We start from the raw sequence: 23,015 nt of genomic DNA, 5'->3' as shown, positions 1-23,015 counted from the left end.
AAAATGGCTTTAGAAACACCATCTGGCAGAAAACACCCAAGGAGAGAAGTCTCAGAGATACCCCCGTGTACAGTTTTTATAGAGTTTAAGTCACTTATGAAGTAAAGGAGAAGGCGTAAACTGGCTTCAACATCAGGAATGGTGCTGGTTTGCATAGCAAAAAGAAATGTTGCTGAAGATTTTTATGGTGGACCAAAACAGTCTGCCTTTAAAGGGCTGGGGGAGGAAGGTATAACATTGCTTTGGATTGTGAGGTGGGCAGCGTATAAATTTATTAAACAAATACATAATTCACAAAGAGAATTGTTTGCGGGGGTTGATGTCGCATCAGTCCTGGTTTTCATGTGCCCTCTTGGGAAAACTAATTCTCTATCCTGATTTAAAATCGTAGAATAAAGGAGGGGTGTGGATTGGAGAATAGGATCTACACTGCTTTTTCAAGTTTTCCTGAAAGCTTTCTTCTTGTAAGGCTACATTTTCTATTTAATTCTCAGGTTGAATGACTTTTGATTGTGTTTTTGAGATTCCATTATTATTGTTAAGTTGGAAGGGGGTGATTGTCAATGGTGTTATTATTTTTTTTATTCCGGCACACATATTTGAATCATAGCTGAATCCATGCACATATCTGAAGCACTGTGTGGTCATCTTAGCTATGTTCTAAGAAAACCTAGGAAGAGTTCTTTAGACTGAATTGAACCATGGATAACCAAGAATAACAAAGTTGGAAGGGACCTTGGAGGTCTTCTAGTCCAACCCCCTGCTCAAGCAGGAGATCCTATACCATTTCAGAGAAGTAGTTATCCAATCTCTTGTTAAAAACCTCCAGTGTTGGAGCCCCCACCACTTTTGAAGACAAGCTGTTCCACTGGTTAATTGTTCTCACTGTTAGGGAATTTTGCCTTAATTCCAGACTGCTTCTCTCCTTGATTAGTTTCCATCCGTTGGAAAATTAGGTTGACATACCAAGAAGTGCCAAGCATTGGAGAAATAGCTGTAACAAAAAGTAGGGCATTCACACATCCCCTTGTCCATGTTGCAGTTAAGATAGGTCCAGAAGCCCATGATAATGTTGCTACCTTTTTTTTCTCTTTCCATCAGAAACCGAAATGCAATCTGTTTACCATTAACTCTGAAAGGCAACGGTTAAAAAAGGAAGCCAAATAAATGTTTGGCACAGTTGTCAGTCCTGATGAGTCAGTCCTTACCAATATTTCCCTTTTCTTTCTTTTTCAGGGTTTTGTTTTGTTTTGTTTCGTTTCATTTTCACATTTAGGAGTAACGGCCACTACAAAGAAAACTCAGGATGAAAAGATGGCTGACTTCTTGTTACCACTGGGTACTAACAACTTTCACCGGTTCACACCCGAATCCTTATCGGAGATTGAAAAGCGGATCGCGGCAAAGGTCGGAAAGGATACTAAGCAGGAATATAGAGAGCAGGTGGGAGAGGAAGAAAAACTGCGGCCACAGTTTGACTTGCAAGCATGCAAGAAGTTGCCAGACATCTATGGATCACCCCCATCCGAGCTTATCGGGGAACCACTGGAGGATATTGACCCCTTCTACGGAGATCATAAGGTCAAACCTGTCACCTCTGCACTTATGATTAAGAATAATGGAAGGGAATGAGGTAGAAGGATATTTTCCACAGGAAATAATTTCCTTCCTGGATTAAGGACCTGAGAACTACCGTGTTTCCTTGAAAATAAGACCGGATCTTAGATTAATTTTTGCTCCAAAAGACACATTAGGGCTTATTTTCTGGTTAGGGCTTATATTTGGGGAAATATGGTACTAAATGCATCCGTCTGGCTGATGATCTTAACTTATTTGGGGGGTGGGGCTTATATTACGAGCATCCTGAAAAATCATGCTAGGTCTTATTTTCCAGCTAGGTCTTATTTTGGGGGAAATACAGTATCAGCGTCAAATTCCTGATAGCTAAGATGGGTGGGGTACAATATTGCAATATTAATAATAATAATAATAATAGTAATAATAATAATAATGATGATGATGATGTTGTCTGTGTACAGGTAGTCCTTGACTTATAACCACAGCTGAGTCCCAAATTTTTGTTGTGGAGATGGTTTTTAAATGAACTTCATCACATTTTATGATGTTTCTTGACATAGATTTTAAGTAAATCACTGCAGCTGTTAAGTTTGCAACATGGTTGTTAAGTGAATCTGGCTTCCCCAATTGAAATTGCTTGTCAGAAGGGGATCCCGTGACCGAGGGACCCTGCAACTGTCATAGCTACCGGTATGAATCAAGTTGCCAAGAGTCTGAATTTTGATCATGTGACCATGAGGGTGTTGCAACAGTCATAAGTATGAAAAACTGTCATATGTTACCTTTTTCAGTGCTGTTGTAACTTCAAATGGTCACTAAATGAACTATTATAAATAAAGGACTACCTGTATATGTTTATACTATTTCAAATAAAATCGGGGTTGGGCGTGGATGTTGAATAGATGAAAAATAAAGGTGAGATATAATCTTATATGAGCCATTCCTTTTCTTTCTTGCCCTTTCAAGGGAATTTTTATACCAGATGCTCATATTTGCAGAAAACATTAACCGATGTTCAGGACCCCAAGCCATTAATTTGGCAAGTCTATATAAAATTGGTGAATGGGAGAACAGGAATGGACAACAAAAACTGGTGGAACTGATCTTACCTTTATTGTTTTTAGTCATGAAGCTATGGTGGCATTATTTCTTTTGGTCTCAAGAAGACGGAATAGAATAGAATAGAATAGAATAGAATAGAATAGAATAGAATAGAATAGAATAGAATAGAATAGGAGAGGATAGGATAGGATAGGATAGGATAGGATAGGATATGGAATAGAATATGAAATAGAACAGAATAGAATAGAATAGAATATGGAATGGAATAGAAAATGCAATGGAATATGAAACAGAACAGAATAGAACAGAATAGAGTAGAATAGAATATGGGACGGAACAGAACAGAATAGCTTATTTGGCCAAATGTGAATGGATGCACAGGGACTTTTTCTGTGGTGCAGAAGCTCTCAGTGTACATACGAACAACAAAGTAATATAATCATAAGATACCAATAGTAGAAGGTAAAGGAAAAGATGAGAAGGATAATAGTAATGCAGCCCTACTACCTATAAAGAAGAAAAAGTACAGGTGGAGAAGAGGTTAATTCCTTTTGTTTACTACTCTAAATTGTTTTGCATTACCCCACTTGATATGGATTTTGGAACAGACCTTTTTTTTTGTACTTCTGATCTTTTTGCTTATGCTTAATTTGATCTTTAGCTTTCTGCATCCTAATGATACTTTCTATGTGATGCTTTAATTCCACAGAAATATATAGTCTCCTTGTCCTTCCAAGATGCTGGATTGGGAATGATCTAGTTTTTTTGACCCAGCAAACCTCTGCATTAGCTTAGTCAATCAATACCAGATAGGATATGGAATGGAATGTCCTCAGGACTGCCCCCTCATTAATTTTTCACCTTTATTCTATGGATGAACCTCAGGCTAGCATAGGGTCTTCTGGACTTTTCAGTCCCAATGTAATTAGAAATGCTTTATTGGAATGGGCTGATCTTTGCATTTTATTAATAATTTTTGCACCTGGTTAACCTCAAAAACAAAATAGGGGCAGGCTTGGTTAATACTCTTGGTAAAAACAAAGCTATAGATTAGAATGAGAAGTTTAAAATATATTAGAAAAAAGCAGCAGTAGATCACTTCCATATTTGGCCATGAAGAGTACTTGGATGTGCCCATTAAAGCAGGGGTCCCCAACCATGGCAACTTTAAGACTGTGGACTTCAATTCCCAGAAGTTGAAGTCCACAAGTCTTAAAGTTGCCAAGGTTGGGGACCCCTGCATTAAAGTCTCCAGAAATTAAACTCAACTTGAAGGGAATTTTACCTTTCATAAGAAAAAGTTTGCTGGTCACTTAAAGAAACCATCGTTAAATGGGGCAGTTAAATAGTTAAAGATCTGTTCAAGATTATAAACTATGATGTCATAACAGGTTCACCACAAGTGAGCATTTTTGAATTTTGTAGACTTCAAACTCACAGAATTCTCAGCAACAGCTGTGCTAACAAGGGAATTCACATCTGGAAGTTACACTTATTGGGGAATAACTGATTGGATTTGAATTTTATGTTGGATTCAACATAACCAGGTTCAACTTCTTTTCAGCAATGATGGATTGTGATCAGTCACTTCTTCAATTCATTCAGTATAGAGTACTTTTACACCTTGGCACATGACTGCTTCAAAACTCGTCAAGTTTGGTATCTGACTCATTTTGAAGAAGAAATTTTGTCCCGGTATTCATCATTTTCTTGCTGACCTTGGCTGCCTCATGATTGGCTAGTTAAGTGGTTCTCAACCTGTGGGTCGGGATCCTATTTGGGGTCGAACGACCATTTCACGGGGGTCGCCAAACAACGCAGTCCACCATTTTTTCCCCCTTTTCCTTAGCTGTGCTACTCCCTTTTATTCTATTGGCTTTCAAAAGCCAATAGAATACACTCTCCTGAATAGAGTCTAATTCTATTGGCTTTCTGGCCTGCTGAGCCTGCCAAAAGTCCCATTCTGCAAATGGTGCTGCACCAGTTGAGTAGTCCTCGACTTACGACCGGTTGAGTAATCCTCGACTTACGACAGGTTGGGGGTCGCGGCATTAAAAAGATTGAGAACCACTGGGCTAGTTCTTCTGGCTGAAATAATGGGTCATGTGCAGTGATGGGGTTCAAATAGGTGAACAACTGGTTCTCTGTGTGGATGCCCCTTCCGGAAGTCCATTCTGGGCCTGGGCAACAAAAAATTAGCTACCGGTTCTGCCGAAGTGGTGCGAAACAGCTAACCCCTACCACTGGTCATGTGATAAGTCATGTGATTTTTCTCAGTACTCGTCGGTTTTATTATTTGTTGCTTCTTCCAGAACAAATTACCAACGGGTAATGAGGTACCACTGTATTAATTTATAATATGATTTAGTGCAGGGGTAGGCAACCTCGGCTCTTTTATGACTCATGGACTGCAACTCCCAGAATTCCTGAGTCAGCTGACTCAGGAATTCTGGAAGTTGCAGTCCATGAGTCATAAAAGAGCCGAGGTTGCCTACCCCTGGTTTAGTGTATTGTTTGAATTAAACCGCAATAAAATATGCCCTCTAGAGTCTTTTCCTAGTTAGATATGCGACATATAAATTTAATAAAGAAAATAAATTAAAACAATAAAACGAATCTTTCCCTCTGTGATATGTGATCTAAATTGCTATAGGCAGTCCTCTTTTTATGATCATTTGTTTAGCGACCATTTGAAGTCATGGTGTCACTGAGAAAAGTGGCTTATGATGAGCCCTTGAGCTTACAACCTTTTCAGGGCCCCGCAGTTACATGATTTGGCTGCTTATCAACCGGCATGCATTTATGACAATCACAGTGACCCACAACTATGGGATGGCTGTTTGTGACCTTGCCAGCTGGCTTCTGACAAACAAAGTCAATGGGGGAAGTTGTCAGGAAGGTTGCAAATCACTGTCATGTGATGTCTGGCTTAATGTTGCACCACTTAATGATAGATTTTCCACTCCAGGTTGTGTTCAGAAAATGAGGACTACCTGTATGTCTTGATCCAGCCTATCTCAAAGGACAAAGAATAGTTGATAGTTGTTATGGAACTAACATTTAAGATGGGACTATTATCTGAGCTGCATTACAAAAAGGAGGGGGAGGGGGATATAAAGATGGAAATATATGTATATTTCCAAGACCCCAGCCTGAAGATGATGAGTGGAACCTCATCACACACACACACACACACACACACACACACACACACACACACACACACACACACACAAATATATATATATATATATATATATATATATATATATATATATATATGATGAGGTTCCACTCATCATCTTCGGGCTGGGGTCTTCGGCTTCGTGCTTGTGTGAGCTAAGTGTGATCAGAGCTGCTGTCTCTCTATAAATATTGGTGGGGGTGTGTGGAGTGCTGGCTTAGTTGCTGTAGGTTGGTTGGTTGGCTGTGTTGGAGTTATTGTTTGCGGATTGTTCGGCTGCTTCATAACATCCTGAGTAGTTGAGGTGCTGGTTGTGTGCCCATTAGTCTTTTGTGTTGTAACGACCTGGGTAATGGGTTGTGTGGTGACATCCTGAGATCTAGTGTGGTGATATCCTGAGTTCTGTGTTGTAACATCCTGGGTGGTAGGCTGTGTTGTAACATCCTGAGCTTTAACGTTGTAACCTCCTGAGTTCTGTGATGTGATATCCGGAGCAGAAGACTGTGATGTAACATATCAGGCTTTGGTTTGGCTCCGAGTTTGAGGTCTAGCTCTGTGTTCATGGTGTGTGTCCATTTGCTTTATGTGGGGGTCGGAGGGAGGTGCAGCATCTGGTGATGTCATCGTGGTTTGGCTTCTGGGTGGTGGTTTCATTTCGTCTGAGGGATGGGTTTGGGCTTGGGTTTAGGTCTGGTGAGGGTGAATGGTGGTGGTGTGCTGTGTTGTTCTGGGGCCGAAGTCAGTTTTCGTGGCTAAGACTCGCTCGTTGATTAGGGTTAGTTTCCAGATGTCTGGTAAGCGGGAGGTATCGTCACGTTTATTCATGTTCTATTTCGATAGCTTCCATAATTATTCTCTAGTTGTGGTGTTCAGTTTTGGAGATTAGTTTGGTTCCTTCAAAATCAGTTTCATGTCCTGTAGCTTTAAGGTGCTGGAAGAGGGAGGAAATTTTTTCTTCTTTTCTGACTGCGTTCTTGTGTTCTGCGATGCGTGCATTTATTCTCCTATTAGTTTGTCCAATGTATGTGGCTGGGCAGATTTTGCATGGTATTTCATAGACTCCTTGGTTTTCTAGCTGGATCATGTCTTTGGGGTTTCTTAAGATGTTGGCTATTTTTTGGTCGGTGCCAAAGGCTGTCTTGATAATGTGTTTGTGGAGAATTTTGCTGATTTTATCTGTGGTGCCTTTGATGTAGGGGAGGAGGGTGATGTCGTTGTACTGTTCTATGTCTCGATTTTTGGGGTGTTTCCCTTTGGATTAGGTTGGTAATTGTATTTCTTTGGAATCCGTTGGAGATTAATATGTTTGTGAGAGTGTGTAATTCAGTTTTCAAGTGGTTTTTGTCAGCTAGGCGTTTGGTTCTGGAGATGAGAGTCTTGGCTACAGAGTTGATCTTTGCAGGGTGGTGATGGGATTGTGCATTTAAGTAGCGGTTGGTGTGTGTTTTTTTCCAGTAGATGGTGTGTCCTAGGGAGCTGTTGGGTTTTTTGTAGATTAGGACGTCCAGAAAGGGGAGTTGGTTGTTAGTTTCCATTTCCATCGTGAATTGTATTTTGGGGTGTAGGCTGTTGAGATGTGTGGGAAGTTGTCCAGTTTTTCTTTCCCGTGTGGCCAAATTACAAAAGTGTCATCTACATATCTGAACCAGAGTTTGGGTTTGTGTTCAGATTTGTCTAAGGCATTGGTTTCAAAGTGTTCCATGTATAGGTTTGCGATGACGGGTGAGAGGGGTGATCACCAACCTATACATGGAACACTTGAGCTTACAACCTTTGTAGGGCCCCGCAGTTACATGGGCTGTGTGGTGTCATCCTGAGATCTAGTGTTTTGATATCCTGAGTTCTGTGTTGCAACATCCTGGGTGGTAGGCTGGGTGGTAGGCCAGGATGTTGCAACACAAAACTCAGGATATCACTATGCTAAATCTCAGGATGCCACCACACAGCCCATTATCCAGGTCATTATAACACAAAAGACTAATGGGCACATAGCCAGCACCTCCACTACTCAGGATGTTACGAAACAGCCGAACAATCCGCAAACAATAACTCCAACATAGCCAACCAACCCATCTACAGCAACTAAGCCAGCACTCCACACAACCCCACCAATATTTATAGAGAGACGGCAGCTCTGATCACACTTTGCTCACACAAGCATGAAGCTGAAGACCCCAGCCTGAAGATGACGAGTGGGACCTTGTCAAAATGTCACCAAGATACTCTCAATCTTACATGGGAAAAGACCTGAATACGCCAAGACTGATACCTGTAAAAACAAACAAATATATATATATATATATATATATATATATATATATATATATATATATATATATATATATATATTTGTTTGTTGTATGTTATGTTGTTGTATGTAATGCTGTATGTTACACCCTGTTGCCCAAATATGGGAAAGAGAAATCTTTTGCCTTGTATCAGCTCAAACTAGAGCCATCCACAGGCAGCAGTCACAACTGTGACATCATATACATTTCTAAAATTTGGATTGACCTAGGGAATCTGCAACTGTCATAAATATGAGTCAGTTGCCAAGCATCTGAATTTTGATCATGTGACCATGAACATGTTGCAATGGTCATAAGTGTGAAAAACTGTCATAAGTCACTTTTTTCAGTGCCGTTGTAACTTCGGTCTCTAAATGAATTTGAGAACTATCTGTATGTATAGCTCAGGGTTAAATACTCTGAACTTTATTCTTTGCTTGCAGTATTTCTGTTATGTCCCGAGCCTTGCAAACGGCTCGGGCGTTTGCAGGCAGTCCCGGGCAGGTGCAAAGCTGCCCGGGACCAGACAGGCTGTCGCCAGCGCCGTGCGCAGGCGCGGGTGCTGGCGCGGGAAAAGTAACCCATTTACCCGGGAGTTGCCTATATAAGAGGCTGCGAGGCGTTTGGGCGAGGCTGAAGCCATCTTCCTGTAAGCTGAACGCTGAATAAATGAAACTGAGAACTCCAGCTGCTTCTCGTGTCTGTTTTCCCGCCACGGACTCAACACTGGCGACGAGGATGGGATGCCTTGCACTACCTGGAAAGGAAGAAGTGTAAGCTTACCCAAGGAGTCCTGAGCGGCGAAAGAGGAACGGCGTCGACTCGGCAGCTGCCCGCCAATCCGGTGCGCATTCGGGGGTAGGCTGGCTGATAGACCCGTCTCCTGAAGATCCGAAGATGGCGAAAATCGGAAGGCTTTCGGAATTCGACGTCTCACATCCAGAGCGGTGGGAGTCCTACGTATCCAGAATGGAGAACTACTTCAAGGCAAACCAAGTGAGGGAAGATAGCTTGAAGGTGGCCACCCTGCTTTGCGTTTGCGGCCAAGACGCCTTCGAAATCGCAGAAAACCTTGCAGCACCTGTTCCAGTAGAGTCTGTAAGCTACGCAGACCTGAAGAAACTGCTGAAGGAGCACTTCAACCCCAAGGTGTCCGTTATTTCATGGCGCCACATCTTCGAACAGAGGGATCAACGGTCCGGTGAGTCAGCCAAGGAATACATCGCCGCGTTACGGAAGGCCGCCAAGCCCTGCGAGTTCAAGGACCTCGAGGAACGACTGAGGGACCGATTCGTGTGCGGGTTAAGGCATCGAGAGCTACAACAGAGACTTTTCGCAAAGGAAGAATTATCCTTCCAAGACGCCTTAAGGGAAGTCACCGCAGAAGAAGCAGCAGGCGGCGCCGTCAAAAACATGCGGCCGATCAGAAACAGTGCAGAGGGTGCGTCCGTGCACCAGGAAGACGTCCGACGAAACTCCGAGGAGGATCCGGACGAGGAAGTCGACCGTCTACACCCCGCGAAGGAAGAGAACCAGAAGGGAAGCTCTTCGGCTCCGCTCAAGTGCATCGGCTGTGGAGGTCGCCACAGGAGAACCGACTGCAAGTTCCGCTCCGCTACCTGCCGGGCATGCGGTAAACAAGGGCACATTGCAGCTGTGTGCCTGGGCCGACGAAAGGCACAACCCCAAGAAGAACGCCTGAAGGGTACCAGATTCCCCAGCCAGAATAGGGTAGGTTTTTGCGCTTCGCGAAGAAGCATCTGTAGAACAGGCACACACAAGCCCATGAAGAAAAAGCTGTCACTCAACGTGAAGCTACAAGGGGTTCCATTATCTATGGAACTAGACACAGGGTCTGCCCTGTCCATCATTTCATTGCATACATTTAGGAAGATTTGTTCCAGAAGTGGGTCTAAGGCCAAGTTAAGGCCTTCTGATATTGTATTAACAGATTTTCAGAACTCAAGAGTGTGTGTTAAGGGGGAGGCCACCCTTAACGTGCAATACAAGAGTTTTGAAGGTCCACTAGACTTATTAGTAGTAGGGGGTGAACGAACGAGTCTCATAGGACTCGATTGGTTTGAGGCCCTGGGGATACACGTCACAGGACTCAATAGCTTACAAACACTCGACCTACAGGAAGTCTGCACAGAATTTGCAGATGTTTTCAGCCCCCAGCTGGGCACATTCAAAGGACCACCTGTGTCCTTAAAGCTAGACCCCACTGTCACTCCCATTAGGATTAAAGCAAGAAGGGTCCCTTTTGCTTTAAAAAGTAAGATTGACACTGAACTAGACAAACTAATCCAACAGGGAATCCTAGAACCTGTTGATTCCAGCCCGTGGGAGACCCCCATTGTCACGCCTCTAAAGGCAAATGGGGACATTCGCATTTGTGCTGATTACAAATGCACACTCAATAAGGCATTGCAGCAACATGCCTATCCTGTTCCTGTGGTCAGTCACATCCTGGCCTCTCTCAAGGGGGGGCGTGTTTTTGCAAAGCTTGACCTAGCTCAAGCATATCAACAGCTGCCTGTTGATGATGATGCTGCCATAGCTCAGACCATTGTGACCCACAGGGGAGCCTTTAAAGTAAAAAGGCTACAGTTTGGAGTGAATGTCGCTCCTGGGATTTTCCAAAGCGTAATGGAAAACACACTACGAGGTATACCAGGGGTCTGCCCCTACTTTGACGATGTCTTGATTGCAGGAGACTCCACACACATTCTAGCTGAAAGGCTTAGGGCTGTCCTGTTAAGATTCAGGAAATCAGGCCTCAAGCTCAGAAAAGACAAATGCCAGATTGGGGTGCCTTCTACTGAATTTCTGGGATTCAAAATTGATGCTGCTGGGATTCATCCTGCTGAATCCAAACTAACTGCTATTTTAGATGCACCCAGGCCAAAGTCTAAGGCCGAACTTCAGGCCTTTCTAGGCCTCCTGAATTTCTACAATTCTTTTCTTCCACATAAAGCTAGTGTAGCTGAGCCTCTTCACAGGCTACTAGACAAACAGGCTGTGTGGCTGTGGTCACAAGCGCATGAGGCTTGCTTTAAAGAAGTCAAGGCCTTGCTCACTTCTAACAGTGTTCTTGCACATTTCAACGAGTCTCTCCCTGTGTGCATCGCTTGTGATGCGTCCCCCTACGGGGTTGGAGCTGTCCTGAGTCACCTCAGGTCTGATGGAACTCAGGTTCCTATTGCATACTACTCCAGAACACTGTCTTCTGCCGAGCGCAACTACGCTCAGATAGACAGGGAGGCTCTGGCTGTTGTTGCTGGAATTAAAAAATTCCACGATTTTCTATATGGCAGGCATTTCACGGTCTTCACTGACCATAAGCCTCTGCTGGGACTGTTTACCACACGTAAGCAGACTCCCCACATCATTTCCCCTAGAATGCTTAGGTGGTCTATTTTTTGTCTGCATATGATTTTTCATTACTCCACAAGCCTGGGAAAGAAATGGGCCATGCTGATGGCCTCAGTAGGTTGCCTCTGCCAGTAGTAGAAGCTGACCCCGCGCCAGCTGTCAACATTCTATCAATCCAAGCCTTGCCCGAGCTCCCTCTTAGTGCCAGGGATGTTACCGCTGAAACAGGTACAGATCACACACTTTCACGTGTCCGCTCCTGGGTCCTGTCCGGGTGGCCTGAGCACTGCCCTAGTCCTGAGTTTCAGAGTTTCTGGTCCAAAAGAAACGAACTGTCCCTTTCTCAGGGTTGTCTGCTTTGGGGAAACAGAGTTGTCATTCCCACCTCAATGAGGACTAGGGTCTTAGAATCCCTCCACGAGGGTCATCCTGGCATTGTTCGTATGAAGGCTCTTGCACGCAGCCACTTGTGGTGGCCTGCTTTAGATAAAGATATTGAGGCTAAGGTACACGCATGCCACCTGTGCCAACGATCTCGCCCAGAGATGCCCCAAGCTCCTGTGCATAGATGGGAGGAAACACAGTCCCCATGGTCTAGGGTGCACATTGACTACGCTGGGCCCTTTCAGGGCCAGTTCTTCTTGGTCCTTGTTGACAGCCATTCAAAATGGCTTGAGGTTGTGCCTGTCTCATCCACCACCACTGCAAAGACTATTCAGGTACTGAGGGGGATTTTTGCTGCACACGGGCTGCCAGATGTCATTGTGTCCGACAACGGCCCTCAATTCACCTCCTCCGAATTCCAAGCTTTCTTACAGGCAAACCTGATTCGTCATGCCACGTCTGCGCCTTTTCACCCGTCCACCAACGGTATGGCTGAACGCATGGTGCGCATCGCAAAGGACGCCTTGAAGAGACTCACCTACGGGGACTGGCATCACAGGTTGGCTGACTTTCTCCTTTCTTATCGCACCACACCGTCCACTTCTACAGGGAGAAGTCCAGCTGAACTTCGTTGGGGGCGCCAACTTACTACTAGACTTGACCGGTTGCATCCGGACAGACTGCCTTCATCTACCTCACATCCTAGGGCACCTAGACAACTACTTGTGGGTGCCCCGGTTTGGGCTCGCAATTACGGGCCTGGTCATACATGGGTCCCCGCTTCTGTGTCCAGGATCACAGGTCCTCTCTCCTACGAGGTTGCCCTGGACAACGGTCGTGTCCTGCGTCGGCACATCGACCAACTTCGCTCTAGGCGAGACTTTTCTGCTGAGACTCCTGGGTCTTTTCCAGGGGGGAGGGGGACCCTTTGGAGCAAAGGGAAGGGCAAGAGCTACTGCCCATCTCCACTGAGGGAGCCACAAACGGCTCGTCCCAAGGTTCTGCAATTGCTCCGAAAAGAAAGTCATGGAGCTTACCCACACAACAGGCACTCACGCCTACTCCAGCCAGGGAGTCACCCCGGGGGCATACTCACTTTCCACACACATCACACAGCACTCCAGCAACGGAGGATACCCGGGGGCATCCCAACAAATCATTCCCCGCAAGAGAGCTGGCACACAATTCCCAAGGTTGGCCTGACCTTACCCCAAATCCTACAGGGGGTCAAACATACACAGAGCTAGTCGAGGAACCAAGTCCCGACTACAACAACCCTAGCACAAATCAGGGAACACCTGAGTTTTGGGAAAGTACAGAAACCCACACGAGCCCGAACACAGAATGGGGTTCAGGGAATGGACAGCCTCCTGACAGGTCTTGGACTGACCTAGGAGGTTCTACAGAGACGCCCAGCAGCGGCTATCACTTCAAGGGGCCTGAGGGTCTACAGCTAGGTAGGTCAACCAGGTCACAAAGTAACAGAGGCCCTGGCCTGACGAGCCCGGTGGGCAAGCAAGCAGGCCAGGCATCGGGGCACAGTCCTTGGAAGACACCAGGGCACAATAGAGAGAACAGGCTCACGCCTCCCTCCAGTCAGGGGACTTATGCCAGTAACCCAGAGCTAAGAAGGTCACAGAGAGCAAAGAAATCTCCTAAGTATCTAGAAGATTACATAACATTGCTGGCAAGGCAAAAGCCAGTAATCAGTGGGAGCACTGGGGAGCAAAATGTCATATAAAATAAATGTTGTATGTTGGTAGTAGTTTTAGCCCGGGGGAAAGGGGTGTTATGTCCCGAGCCTTGCAAACGGCTCGGGCGTTTGCAGGCAGTCCCGGGCAGGTGCAAAGCTGCCCGGGACCAGACAGGCTGTCGCCAGCGCCGTGCGCATGCGCGGGTGCTGGCGCGGGAAAAGTAACCCATTTACCCGGGAGTTGCCTATATAAGAGGCTGCGAGGCGTTTGGGCGAGGCTGAAGCCATCTTCCTGTAAGCTGAACGCTGAATAAATGAAACTGAGAACTCCAGCTGCTTCTCGTGTCTGTTTTCCCGCCACGGACTCAACAATTTCATTACCCCACTAGCTAACATCACTGTTAATGAGTGTGGAGTTTGCTCACTGTTTATTCAGGTAGCTTGTATATTATTTAGAAAAGCTTGTTTTTCAAGCAGGGGTGTAGTTTTTCCTTGATTAGGGTATTGTTCTCTGCTTGTTTGTCTGGTGTATATCTCTGTTTATCTGGATGTTGACGCTGGAAAGGAAGTGTTCTGGATTTTTTTTTCCTTCTTGGTTTTTTTGTTGTGTCCTTTGAATAGTTTGTAAATATGGTTTATTTCTATATGGCTGTGGGTGGCTGATTTGTCTGAATGGCAAGCTTCCAGGAATTTCCTAACATTTTGGGATTTGGCTTGGTCTAGGATGCTACCAATTTTCCAGTTAGTGAGTATACGTTTGGGCTGCCTACACATGAAATAATTTTGATCTTCCTTTTCTTCAAGCCATTTTGCTATACATAATGAGTAATATATGTTATGTGATAGCAGTGGCAAAATAGCTGAACAAAGCTAGAGAGGTTCCTAGAAGCTGATCAATTCTCATTGCTGGCTAGCAATAAATCTATAAAAATAGTTTCTATGCAAGAAACATTTTGGTGGGGTAATGAATGCTGCAAGCTTTATTGAATTATAGAGCAAAATGCAGAAAAGTTTCTCTTTGGAAGATCACTTTACTAGGTAGATTTGATTACATTTCAGTAGATCATGTGTTTTCCCCAGCCATATAAATTTAGTGATGTCTGTGCTTGTTCGGTCTTTGCTATCTACTCACCTTTTAAAGGCATAGCTGGACTTAGCAAAATAATAATTTATTTATTTTTTTGCAAATTTACTTTTCTGTTAAAACACTGAAAAAACAAAGCTTAAACTGGAGTTTTAAAGGGGTATTATCTGAAAGGTCAATTGATTTTTTAAAAGATTACATAAAAGTTATGGTCCAGGAAATCTTTCTTCTTGCTTTGGAAGTGATAATAAGCATCTAGGTTACTGCGATGAAAAGTAATTGAAAAGGGGAATAGAGCCCCCCCCCTCACTTTATTATCTCTCTCTCTCTCTCTCTTTATTATCTGTCTCTCTTTATCTCTCTCTCTCTCTCTCTCTTTCTCTCTCTCTCTCTCTCTCTCTATTATCTCTCTGTATCTCTGTTCCTCTTTGTCTCTTTTGCTCTCTTATAGCTCTCTATCTCTGTTTCTCTCTTTGCCTCTCTCTCTCTCTCTCTCTCTTGGTTTCTCATCGCTCTCTCTGTTTCTCTCTCTCTCTCTCTCTCTCTTTTTATCTCTCTTTTTTTCTCTATTTCTAAAATAAATTTATAAATTTTATTTTTAGATATGCAACAATCCTCTATGTAGCACAGTTAGAATAATGGCATCTATGCCTCTGCTTGTTCATTTTGCTCATAAAACATTCAATTGTACTTTTGTGTATAAATATTTATCCTGGTATCTAAATATCACTTTCAGAAAGAACAGTATGAACTGTATGTTTACTGGAAAATAATGTCGAGTTTACTTTTATAAGTAGCATGATGTGCAGTAACTTAAACTCATATCTAACTAAACGTGTTGACTCCCCTGCACTCCAAGTAAAAGTTGTGGCTACTTTTAAGAGTTGTAATAACTTTAATGAGTGGTTTCTTTAAAGTAGCAACACCTTTCTTTTTTTTACCCTAATTCAACTAGAAGCTGAAAGAGAGTCTGGCTGTTTTAATAAACAGCATAGAGGTTTGGGGGACATTTGAATAATCTCTGAAGAAATAGAAATAACTATTGCTTGCATAATGTGAGTTTTTAATCCAGACCTTAATATTTGTTTATCTTCTCCTTTGTTTTTCCAGACATTTATAGTACTGAACAAAGGGAAGACGATCTTTCGATTTAGTGCCACTCCTGCCTTGTACATTCTTAGTCCTTTTCATCGAATCAGAAGAATAGCAATTAAAATTCTGGTACATTCATATCCTTTTACCTGTTTATTTCCTGACCAATGTAGTTAGAATAACAGAATAACAGAACTGGAAGGGAGGTTGGAGATCTTTTAGTCCAGCCCTCTGCTCAACGGGAGACCTTATACTGTTTCAGACAAGTGGCTGTCCAGTCTCTTCTTAAAAACCTCCACTGATGGAGCACCCCAACTTCTGGAGGCAAGCTGTTCCACTGATTAATTGTTCTCACTGTCAGGAAGTTTCTCCTTAGTTCTAGGTTACTCCTCTCTTTAATTAGTTTCCATCCGTTGCTTCTTGTCCTGCCTTCAGCTGCTTTGGAGAATAGCTTGACTCCCTCTTCTTTGTGGCAACCCTGGAACACTGCTATCATGTCACCCCTCATCCTTCATTTCATTATTCGCTGAACAGTAACAAGTCATATGAACTTCATTGAGTTGGTTGCTCTTATTTATTTAGAGCTGGGCCTTGAGGGTGTCTTCCAAATATTTTGAAATATAGCTCCAAGATTATTATTTTTTTTTACTTTCACAGACTCAGTCACAGATCAGAGATTATAAAAACTGTAATCCAAAACATCTGGAAGACACCATATTGCTTCTTTCTGCTCTTCTTCTGAATATATTCATAGTTGCTGATTGTTAGACATTAAAGACCTTTTTGGGGGAGAAGGAGGTATATTAAATGAAACAAAATCTCTCAGTTCTATAAACCAAGAGAGCTGATTTTTTTTAAAAAAAAAAACTTGCATATATAATAGAAGTTGAACACTTTGAATATTTTCCCCTTTGTTTTGCATAATACCCCTTTGCAGGTTCCTTTTTATTTTGCATAATTTGTTATGCTATGCTTATCATGGGAAGGGACCACTTTTAGCCATCAAATATTGTGCACCCAAGGTGGTAGCTGTAGGGGTGTGTTTCAAAAAGTAAGTCTGATCATTGAGCTCCTGCAAGTATATTTATTTTTATTCATTAACTCTTCAGACTTTTAAAAGGTTAAAAAAAATGGATGAAATTGTGCTTTTGGTTTAAAAGAATGCTTAAATAGAGGGGGAGTTGTAATCTATGCCGACTAACTTATTATGCACTGGATTTATGCATATATGTTAATTTTTAATTTTTGAAGCACGAACAATTTTTGAAGAATGCACACAAAGCCTGTTTAAACCTTGTCTATTTAAACCTTTGTCATGGGTGAACATAATAAATGGGTAAGTGTGTATTTAATTTTTGTTTTTTTAAATGAGTGACCTATACTTTTAAAAACAGATCAACTCCCACAACTGCAAGAGATGATAAAGTGACACAAAGAGAATGTATTTCAATTATGCATTGATAAAACTGTTAGCTATATTGTATTTTGAAATTTAATGAAATCTCTTTGTTGTGTTGAATTATACATTTTGCTGCTCCTTTTTTTTTGATACCCTGAGATTGTTGAACAGAAAAAAAAAATACCTATCTAGACTTCATCCTATAAGTTATTAGTGGGATTAGGTTGTGGTGTCCAGCAGGTACTTGAAATAGATGCTACAATACAATGGATAACTTTTGTTCTTCATAATGTTCTTCTGATTCCAGTTTGCACACCATTCATTGGACCATATTTTTTGCCTTATATGCTGGTTTACCCAACCTCATGGCTAGTTTATGGGCCAGTGTGCTATATGCATCCAGAGACCAAGGTTAACTTAATCGAGGTTAAGCCAGAATTGAGAACAGTGGTGGTGAACAGTCTATTATTAAATCCAATTATAATTTGACTTAGCATAAGGAAGCTTCTAACTAGCTTGTCTTCTCCAAATGTCCAATCAGTGGTCATCTGATAGGCCTCACCTACCAATGTAAGCAGGCCAGACAAAAATGCAGCCTTGGAATCCCGTGGTTTTTTTAAAAAGCCAGGTCAGAGTCAGGTGGTGCATTTGCCCAAAACATGAGACTTGCTTTGTTATAAAGAAATGAGCCTATTTTGGGTCAGTATATTGTATGAACCCCAGAACAGGATGATGTATATTATGAGATGCAGCCCCTGAATATTAGGCCTGTGTGAAGTGATTACAGGCTGTCCTTGACTTACAACCATTGGCTTAGTCTCTGAAGTTACAACAGCACGGAAAAAAGTGAACCTGTGACTGTTTTTCACACTTTAGACCAGGGGTAGGCAACCTTGGCTCTTTTATGATTCGTGGACTTCAACTCCCAGAATTCCTGAGCCAGCCATGCTGAGGAGAAATGGAGAGGTTGCCATGCTGAGCCGTGCTGGCTCAGGAATTCTGGGAGTTGAAGTCCACGAGTCACAAAAGAGCCAAGGTTGCCTACTTCTGCTTTATACTGTTGCAGTAGCCCCATGGTCATGTGAAAAATTAGATATTTCATAACTGGTTCATCTTTATGACAGTTGCAGTGTCCCTAGATCATGTGATCCCCTTTTATGACCTTCTGACAAGCAAAGTTCATGGAGAAACCAGATGCTGTTACTCACTGTTACTCACTTAATAACTACAGTGACACATTTAACAACTATGGCAAGCAAGGTCGTAAAATGAGGCAAAAAATCACGTAACAACTGTATTTCTTAGCAGAAATTTTGGCCTCAGCTGTGGCCGCAAATCGAGGACTACCTGTGCTATTGCCTTTGACAGACGCCTTCAGGACATGGTGGATTTGTTTTGATTTACTTTGTTGATCAGAAGTGATCACCTAGTTTTACTCTCATAAAGCAATTAGGGTGGTCCTGAACTGCTTCAGCTTTGGTGGAATTGTACTTTTATTTTTGCCCAATGCTTCCAGCATGCCTGAATCTTAGGTTACTTTCTGCCTTGCCCTAGATAAGTGACTTGATAGAACAGAACAGAACAGAACAACACAGTTGGAAGGGACCTGGGAGGTCTTTTAATCCAACCCTCTGCTCAGGCAGAAAACCCTATTCCATTTCAGACCAATGGCTGTCCAGTCTCTTCTTAAAAACTTCCAGTGTTGGAGCATTCACCACTTCTGGAGGCAGCTTGTTCCACTGGTTAATTGTTCAGTCAGGAAATTTCTTCTTAGTTGCAGGTTGCTTCTCTCTTTGGTTAGTTTCCATCCATTGCTGGAAATCAGATGATCTGATTTGGTTATTTGGAGAACATGAGCTAGTTAGAAGCTTCCTTGTGCTAAGTTGGATTATATTTGGATTTAATAACCAGTGGTTCTGAACAGTCTATTATTAAGTCCAAATAAAATCTGACTTAGCATAAGGAAGTTTCTAACTAGCTCGTCTTTTCCAAATGACCGAATCAGGTCTTTCCCAAGCTGCGTGGGAGAAGGCCATGAGGACTCTGAAATAAGGCAAGATGCTTTTAGATATGAAAGGATCATGAATGAAGACAAATATACAGCTCATAGGATAGGGATAAAGATAATGGTGATAATGATGCAAAATCGTATTTGGATCAGTCACCAGGACCAGATAAAGCAACATGTGGCTTCTTAAAACCACTTAAAAGAGGAGCTAACCCTAATGGATGCTGCATGTGCAAACTGCCTTCTTAATTTGATGTTTAACTGAAGACTTCATTATCTCCACTCCTCTATGGCCCTTCTTTATGTGCAGGTAGTCCTCGACTTATGACCACAATTGAGCCCAAAATTTATGTTGCTACGTGAGACATTTGTTGAGTGATTTTTGCCCCATTTTATGACTTTTCTGGCTACAGTTGTTAAATGAAGCATTGCAGTTGTTAAGTAAATCTGGCTTCCCATTGACTTTGCTTGTCAGTAAGTCCCAAAGTTGATCACATTACCCTGGGATATTGCAACCGTCACTCATAGGCCAAGCATCCGAATTCTGATCACGTGACCAAGGGGATGCTGCGGTGATTGTAAGTGTGAAAAACAGGTGATAAGTCACTTTTTTTCAGTGCTATTGTAACTTTGGACCATCACTAAATGAACTATTGTAAGTTGAGGATTACCTGTATTGGAGCCTTGGTGGTGTAGTGGTTAGAATGCAGTATTGCAGGCTGACTCTGCTCACTGCCAGGAGTTCGATCCTGATGGGGCTCATGGTTGATTCAGCCTTCCGTCCTTCCGAGGTCAGTAAATTGAGGACCCAGATTGTTGGGAGGGGCCATAAGCTGATTCTGTAAACTGCTTAGAGAGGGCCGTAAAGCACTGTGAAGCAATACATAAGTCTGAGTGCTAATGCTATCTATCTATCTATCTATCTATCTATCTATCTATCTATCTATCTATCTATCTATCTATCTATATCTTATGTCTGTCTCCATCCATCCATCCATCCATCCATCATCCATCCATCCATCCATCCATCCATCCATCCAGCTAGCGAGCTATCTATCTAGCTAGCTATCGTATGTCTGTCTCCATCCATCCCTCCATCCATCCATCCCTCCATCCCTCCATCCATCTTCCGAATGAATCTAAATGAGAACCCAGATTGTTGGGGGCAATAGACTCTATAAACTGCTTAGAGAGGGCTGTAAAGCACTATGAAGGGGTATATAAGTGCTATCTCTCTCTCTCTCTCTCTCTCTCTCTCTGTGTCTGTCTGTTTCTCTCTCTATCTCTCTCTGTCTCTCCCTCCTTCCCTCCTCTCTCTCTCTCTCTCTCTCTCTCTCTCTTTGTCTCTCTCTGTCTGTCTGTCTGTCTGTCTCTCTCTCTCTCTCTCTCTCTGTCTCTCCCTCCTTCCCTCCTCTCTGTCTCTCTCTCTCTCTCTCTCTCTCTTTGTCTCTGTCTGTCTGTCTGTCTGTCTGTCTGTCTCTCTCTCTCTCTGTCTCTCCCTCCTTCCCTCCTCTCTCTCTCTCTCTCTCTCTCTCTCTTTGTCTCTCTCTGTCTGTCTGTCTGTCTCTCTCTCTCTCTCTGTCTCTCCCTCCTTCCCTCCTCTCTGTCTCTCTCTCTCTCTCTCTCTCTCTCTCTCTCTCTCTCTCTCTTTGTCTCTCTCTGTCTGTCTGTCTGTCTGTCTCTCTCTCTCTCTCTCTCTCTGTCTCTCCCTCCTTCCCTCCTCTCTGTCTCTCTCTCTCTCTCTCTCTCTCTCTTTGTCTCTCTCTGTCTGTCTGTCTGTCTGTCTGTCTGTCTCTCTCTCTCTCTCTCTCTCTCTCTCTCTCTCTCTGTCTCTGAATCTAAATGAGGACCCAGATTGTTGTGGGGGGGGAGCAACAGGCTGACTGTGAACTGCTCAGAGAGGGCTGTAAAGCATTGTGAAGCGGCATACAAGTCCAAGCGCTATTGAGATTTTATTGGAGATCTGTAGCAGCAGATCAAAACTCCTTATTCATCTTCAGACCCCGATGTGTCACCAAGAATGGCCTTGCAGCTGCTGGTTAGCAGTTTCCTTTCATGGCTGATTTTGGTCTTCTTGCCTCGAAGAACCTCCGTGAGCCCTGACTAGGGTAAGTGCTTATGCATAAATGTAGAGATGCTGCAAACACATTGTTGTTGTTAATTGCAAAGTCGTGTCCGACCGATCGCAACCCCATGGACAATGTTCCTCCAGGTCTTCCTGTCCTCTACCATCTTCTGGAGTCCATTTAAGTTCACACCTACTGTTTCAGTGACTCCATCCAGCCACCTCATTCTCTGTCATCCCCTTCTTCTATTGCCCTCCATCTTTTCCAGCATTAGGCCCTTCTCCAGTGAGTCCTTCCTTCTCATTAGGTGGCCAAAGGACTTGAGTTTCAACTTCAGGATCTGGCCTTCTAAAGAGCAGTCGGGGTTGATCTCTTCTAGGACTGACCGGTTTGACACAGTCCAAGGGACTCGCAGGAGTCTTCTCCAGCACCAGAGTTCAAAGGCCTCAATTCTTTGGCGCTCAGCCTTTCTTATGGTCCAACTTTCACAGCCATCCATTGCAACTGGGAAAACCATGGCCTGGACTATACGCACTTTTGTTGGCAGGGTGATGTCTCTGGTTTTTAGTATGCTGTCTAGATGCTCATAGTTTAAGTTCCATTTTTTTAAGGATTATGAAATGTAATACAGGTAATCCTCGATTTACAACCATTTGTTTAGTGACTGTTCAAAGTTACAACGGCACTGAAGAACAGTGAGTTATGACTTTTTCCACATTTACCACCGTTGTAGCCTCTCATGGTCATGTGATCAAAATTCAGATGCTCGGTAACTGGCATGTACTTATGACGGTTGCAAGGTCCCAGAGTCATGTGATCCCCTTTTGTAACCTTCTGACAAGCAAAGTCAATTGGGGAAGCCAGATTCACTTAACAACCGTGTTACTAACTTAACAATTGCAGTGATTCACTTAACAACTGTGGCAAGAAAGATAGTAAAATGGGGCAAAAGTCACTTAACTCTCTTGCTTAGCCACATAAATTATGGCCATAAATTGAGGACTCAGTTGTGGTTGTAAGTTGAGGACGACCTGTACAGTGCTGTAAGGGTAAGGGTATAATTTCACATTTTCTGCAGACAATTCAGCTTTTCAGAGGTAACTTCAGACTTGCCGTTCTTCTTTGAGAGAAGATTAGGGATGTTGTCTTGTAGCTAAAGACTAGACAAAGAGATATTAAGATATCTTATCCCAGTAGTGGTAACCTATGGCACGGGTGGCAGAGGTGGCACTCAGAGTCCTCTCTGTGGGCACGCGCGCCATCACCCCAGTCCTAGGCCTTCAGCTGGGTTTTATAAAACCTTTTCGCTTTAGGCCTCCGCCGCCGTGTGCAAAAAAAAAAAGGTTCAGTCAATTTCAATTTCTCACGGGAAAAAAAAGATCTTGCAAAGTTGGAATCGATTGATTGAATTTTTTAGTCCCACCCAGTCTGTCGTTACCACCGCAGCCACGCCCACCCAATGGGCCATGCCCACCCAATGGGCCACACCCACCCAACCGGCCACGCTCACCCGGCACTCGACGATGCATAAGTGGGTTTTGCAGTCCCTTATCAGTTTTGAAAAGAAGTGATTTTCAGGCCTTATTGCATAATTAAGCATCTAACTGGATGTGTTTCTCTTCTGTGAGTTCAGTACAAACAAGAATTGTCCCGCTTTTGTGATATAGCTAGCTGAACTTAGAGGATCCTAAAAGTTAAACAGGGTTGAATCTGTGGGGGTCCTTGATATTCTCTAAGCTTGGTGATTTTCTTGCAGATGTTTCATTACCAAACTAGGTACTGTAACATCATCAGTGCACCTA

At 43.2% G+C, this 23,015-nt stretch overlaps 1 protein-coding gene across 6 annotated transcripts in view; it reads left to right on the top strand.

Annotated features, from left to right (window-relative positions):
* The window catches only part of LOC120299446 (sodium channel protein type 5 subunit alpha-like), a 289,877-nt gene that overhangs the window by 79,095 nt on the left and 187,767 nt on the right, over nt 1-23,015 (top strand). For 4 of the 6 annotated variants that reach the window (XM_039324300.1, XM_039324298.1, XM_039324293.1 and 1 more), the window contains exons 2-3: nt 1,237-1,581; nt 15,759-15,877. In XM_039324300.1, coding sequence (XP_039180234.1) covers nt 1,237-1,581; nt 15,759-15,877 — 464 coding nt within the window. The remainder of the gene's footprint in view (nt 1-1,236; nt 1,582-15,758; nt 15,878-23,015) is intronic. The other 2 variants (XM_039324297.1, XM_039324295.1) reach the window with 2 other exon arrangements.

This window comes from Crotalus tigris, unplaced genomic scaffold (genome assembly GCF_016545835.1).
Source record: "Crotalus tigris isolate CLP2741 ecotype Arizona unplaced genomic scaffold, ASM1654583v1 scf7180000024297.1652928, whole genome shotgun sequence".
Classification (NCBI taxonomy): Eukaryota; Metazoa; Chordata; class Lepidosauria; order Squamata; family Viperidae; genus Crotalus; species Crotalus tigris.
This window is presented reverse-complemented; position numbering and strand designations above follow the sequence as displayed.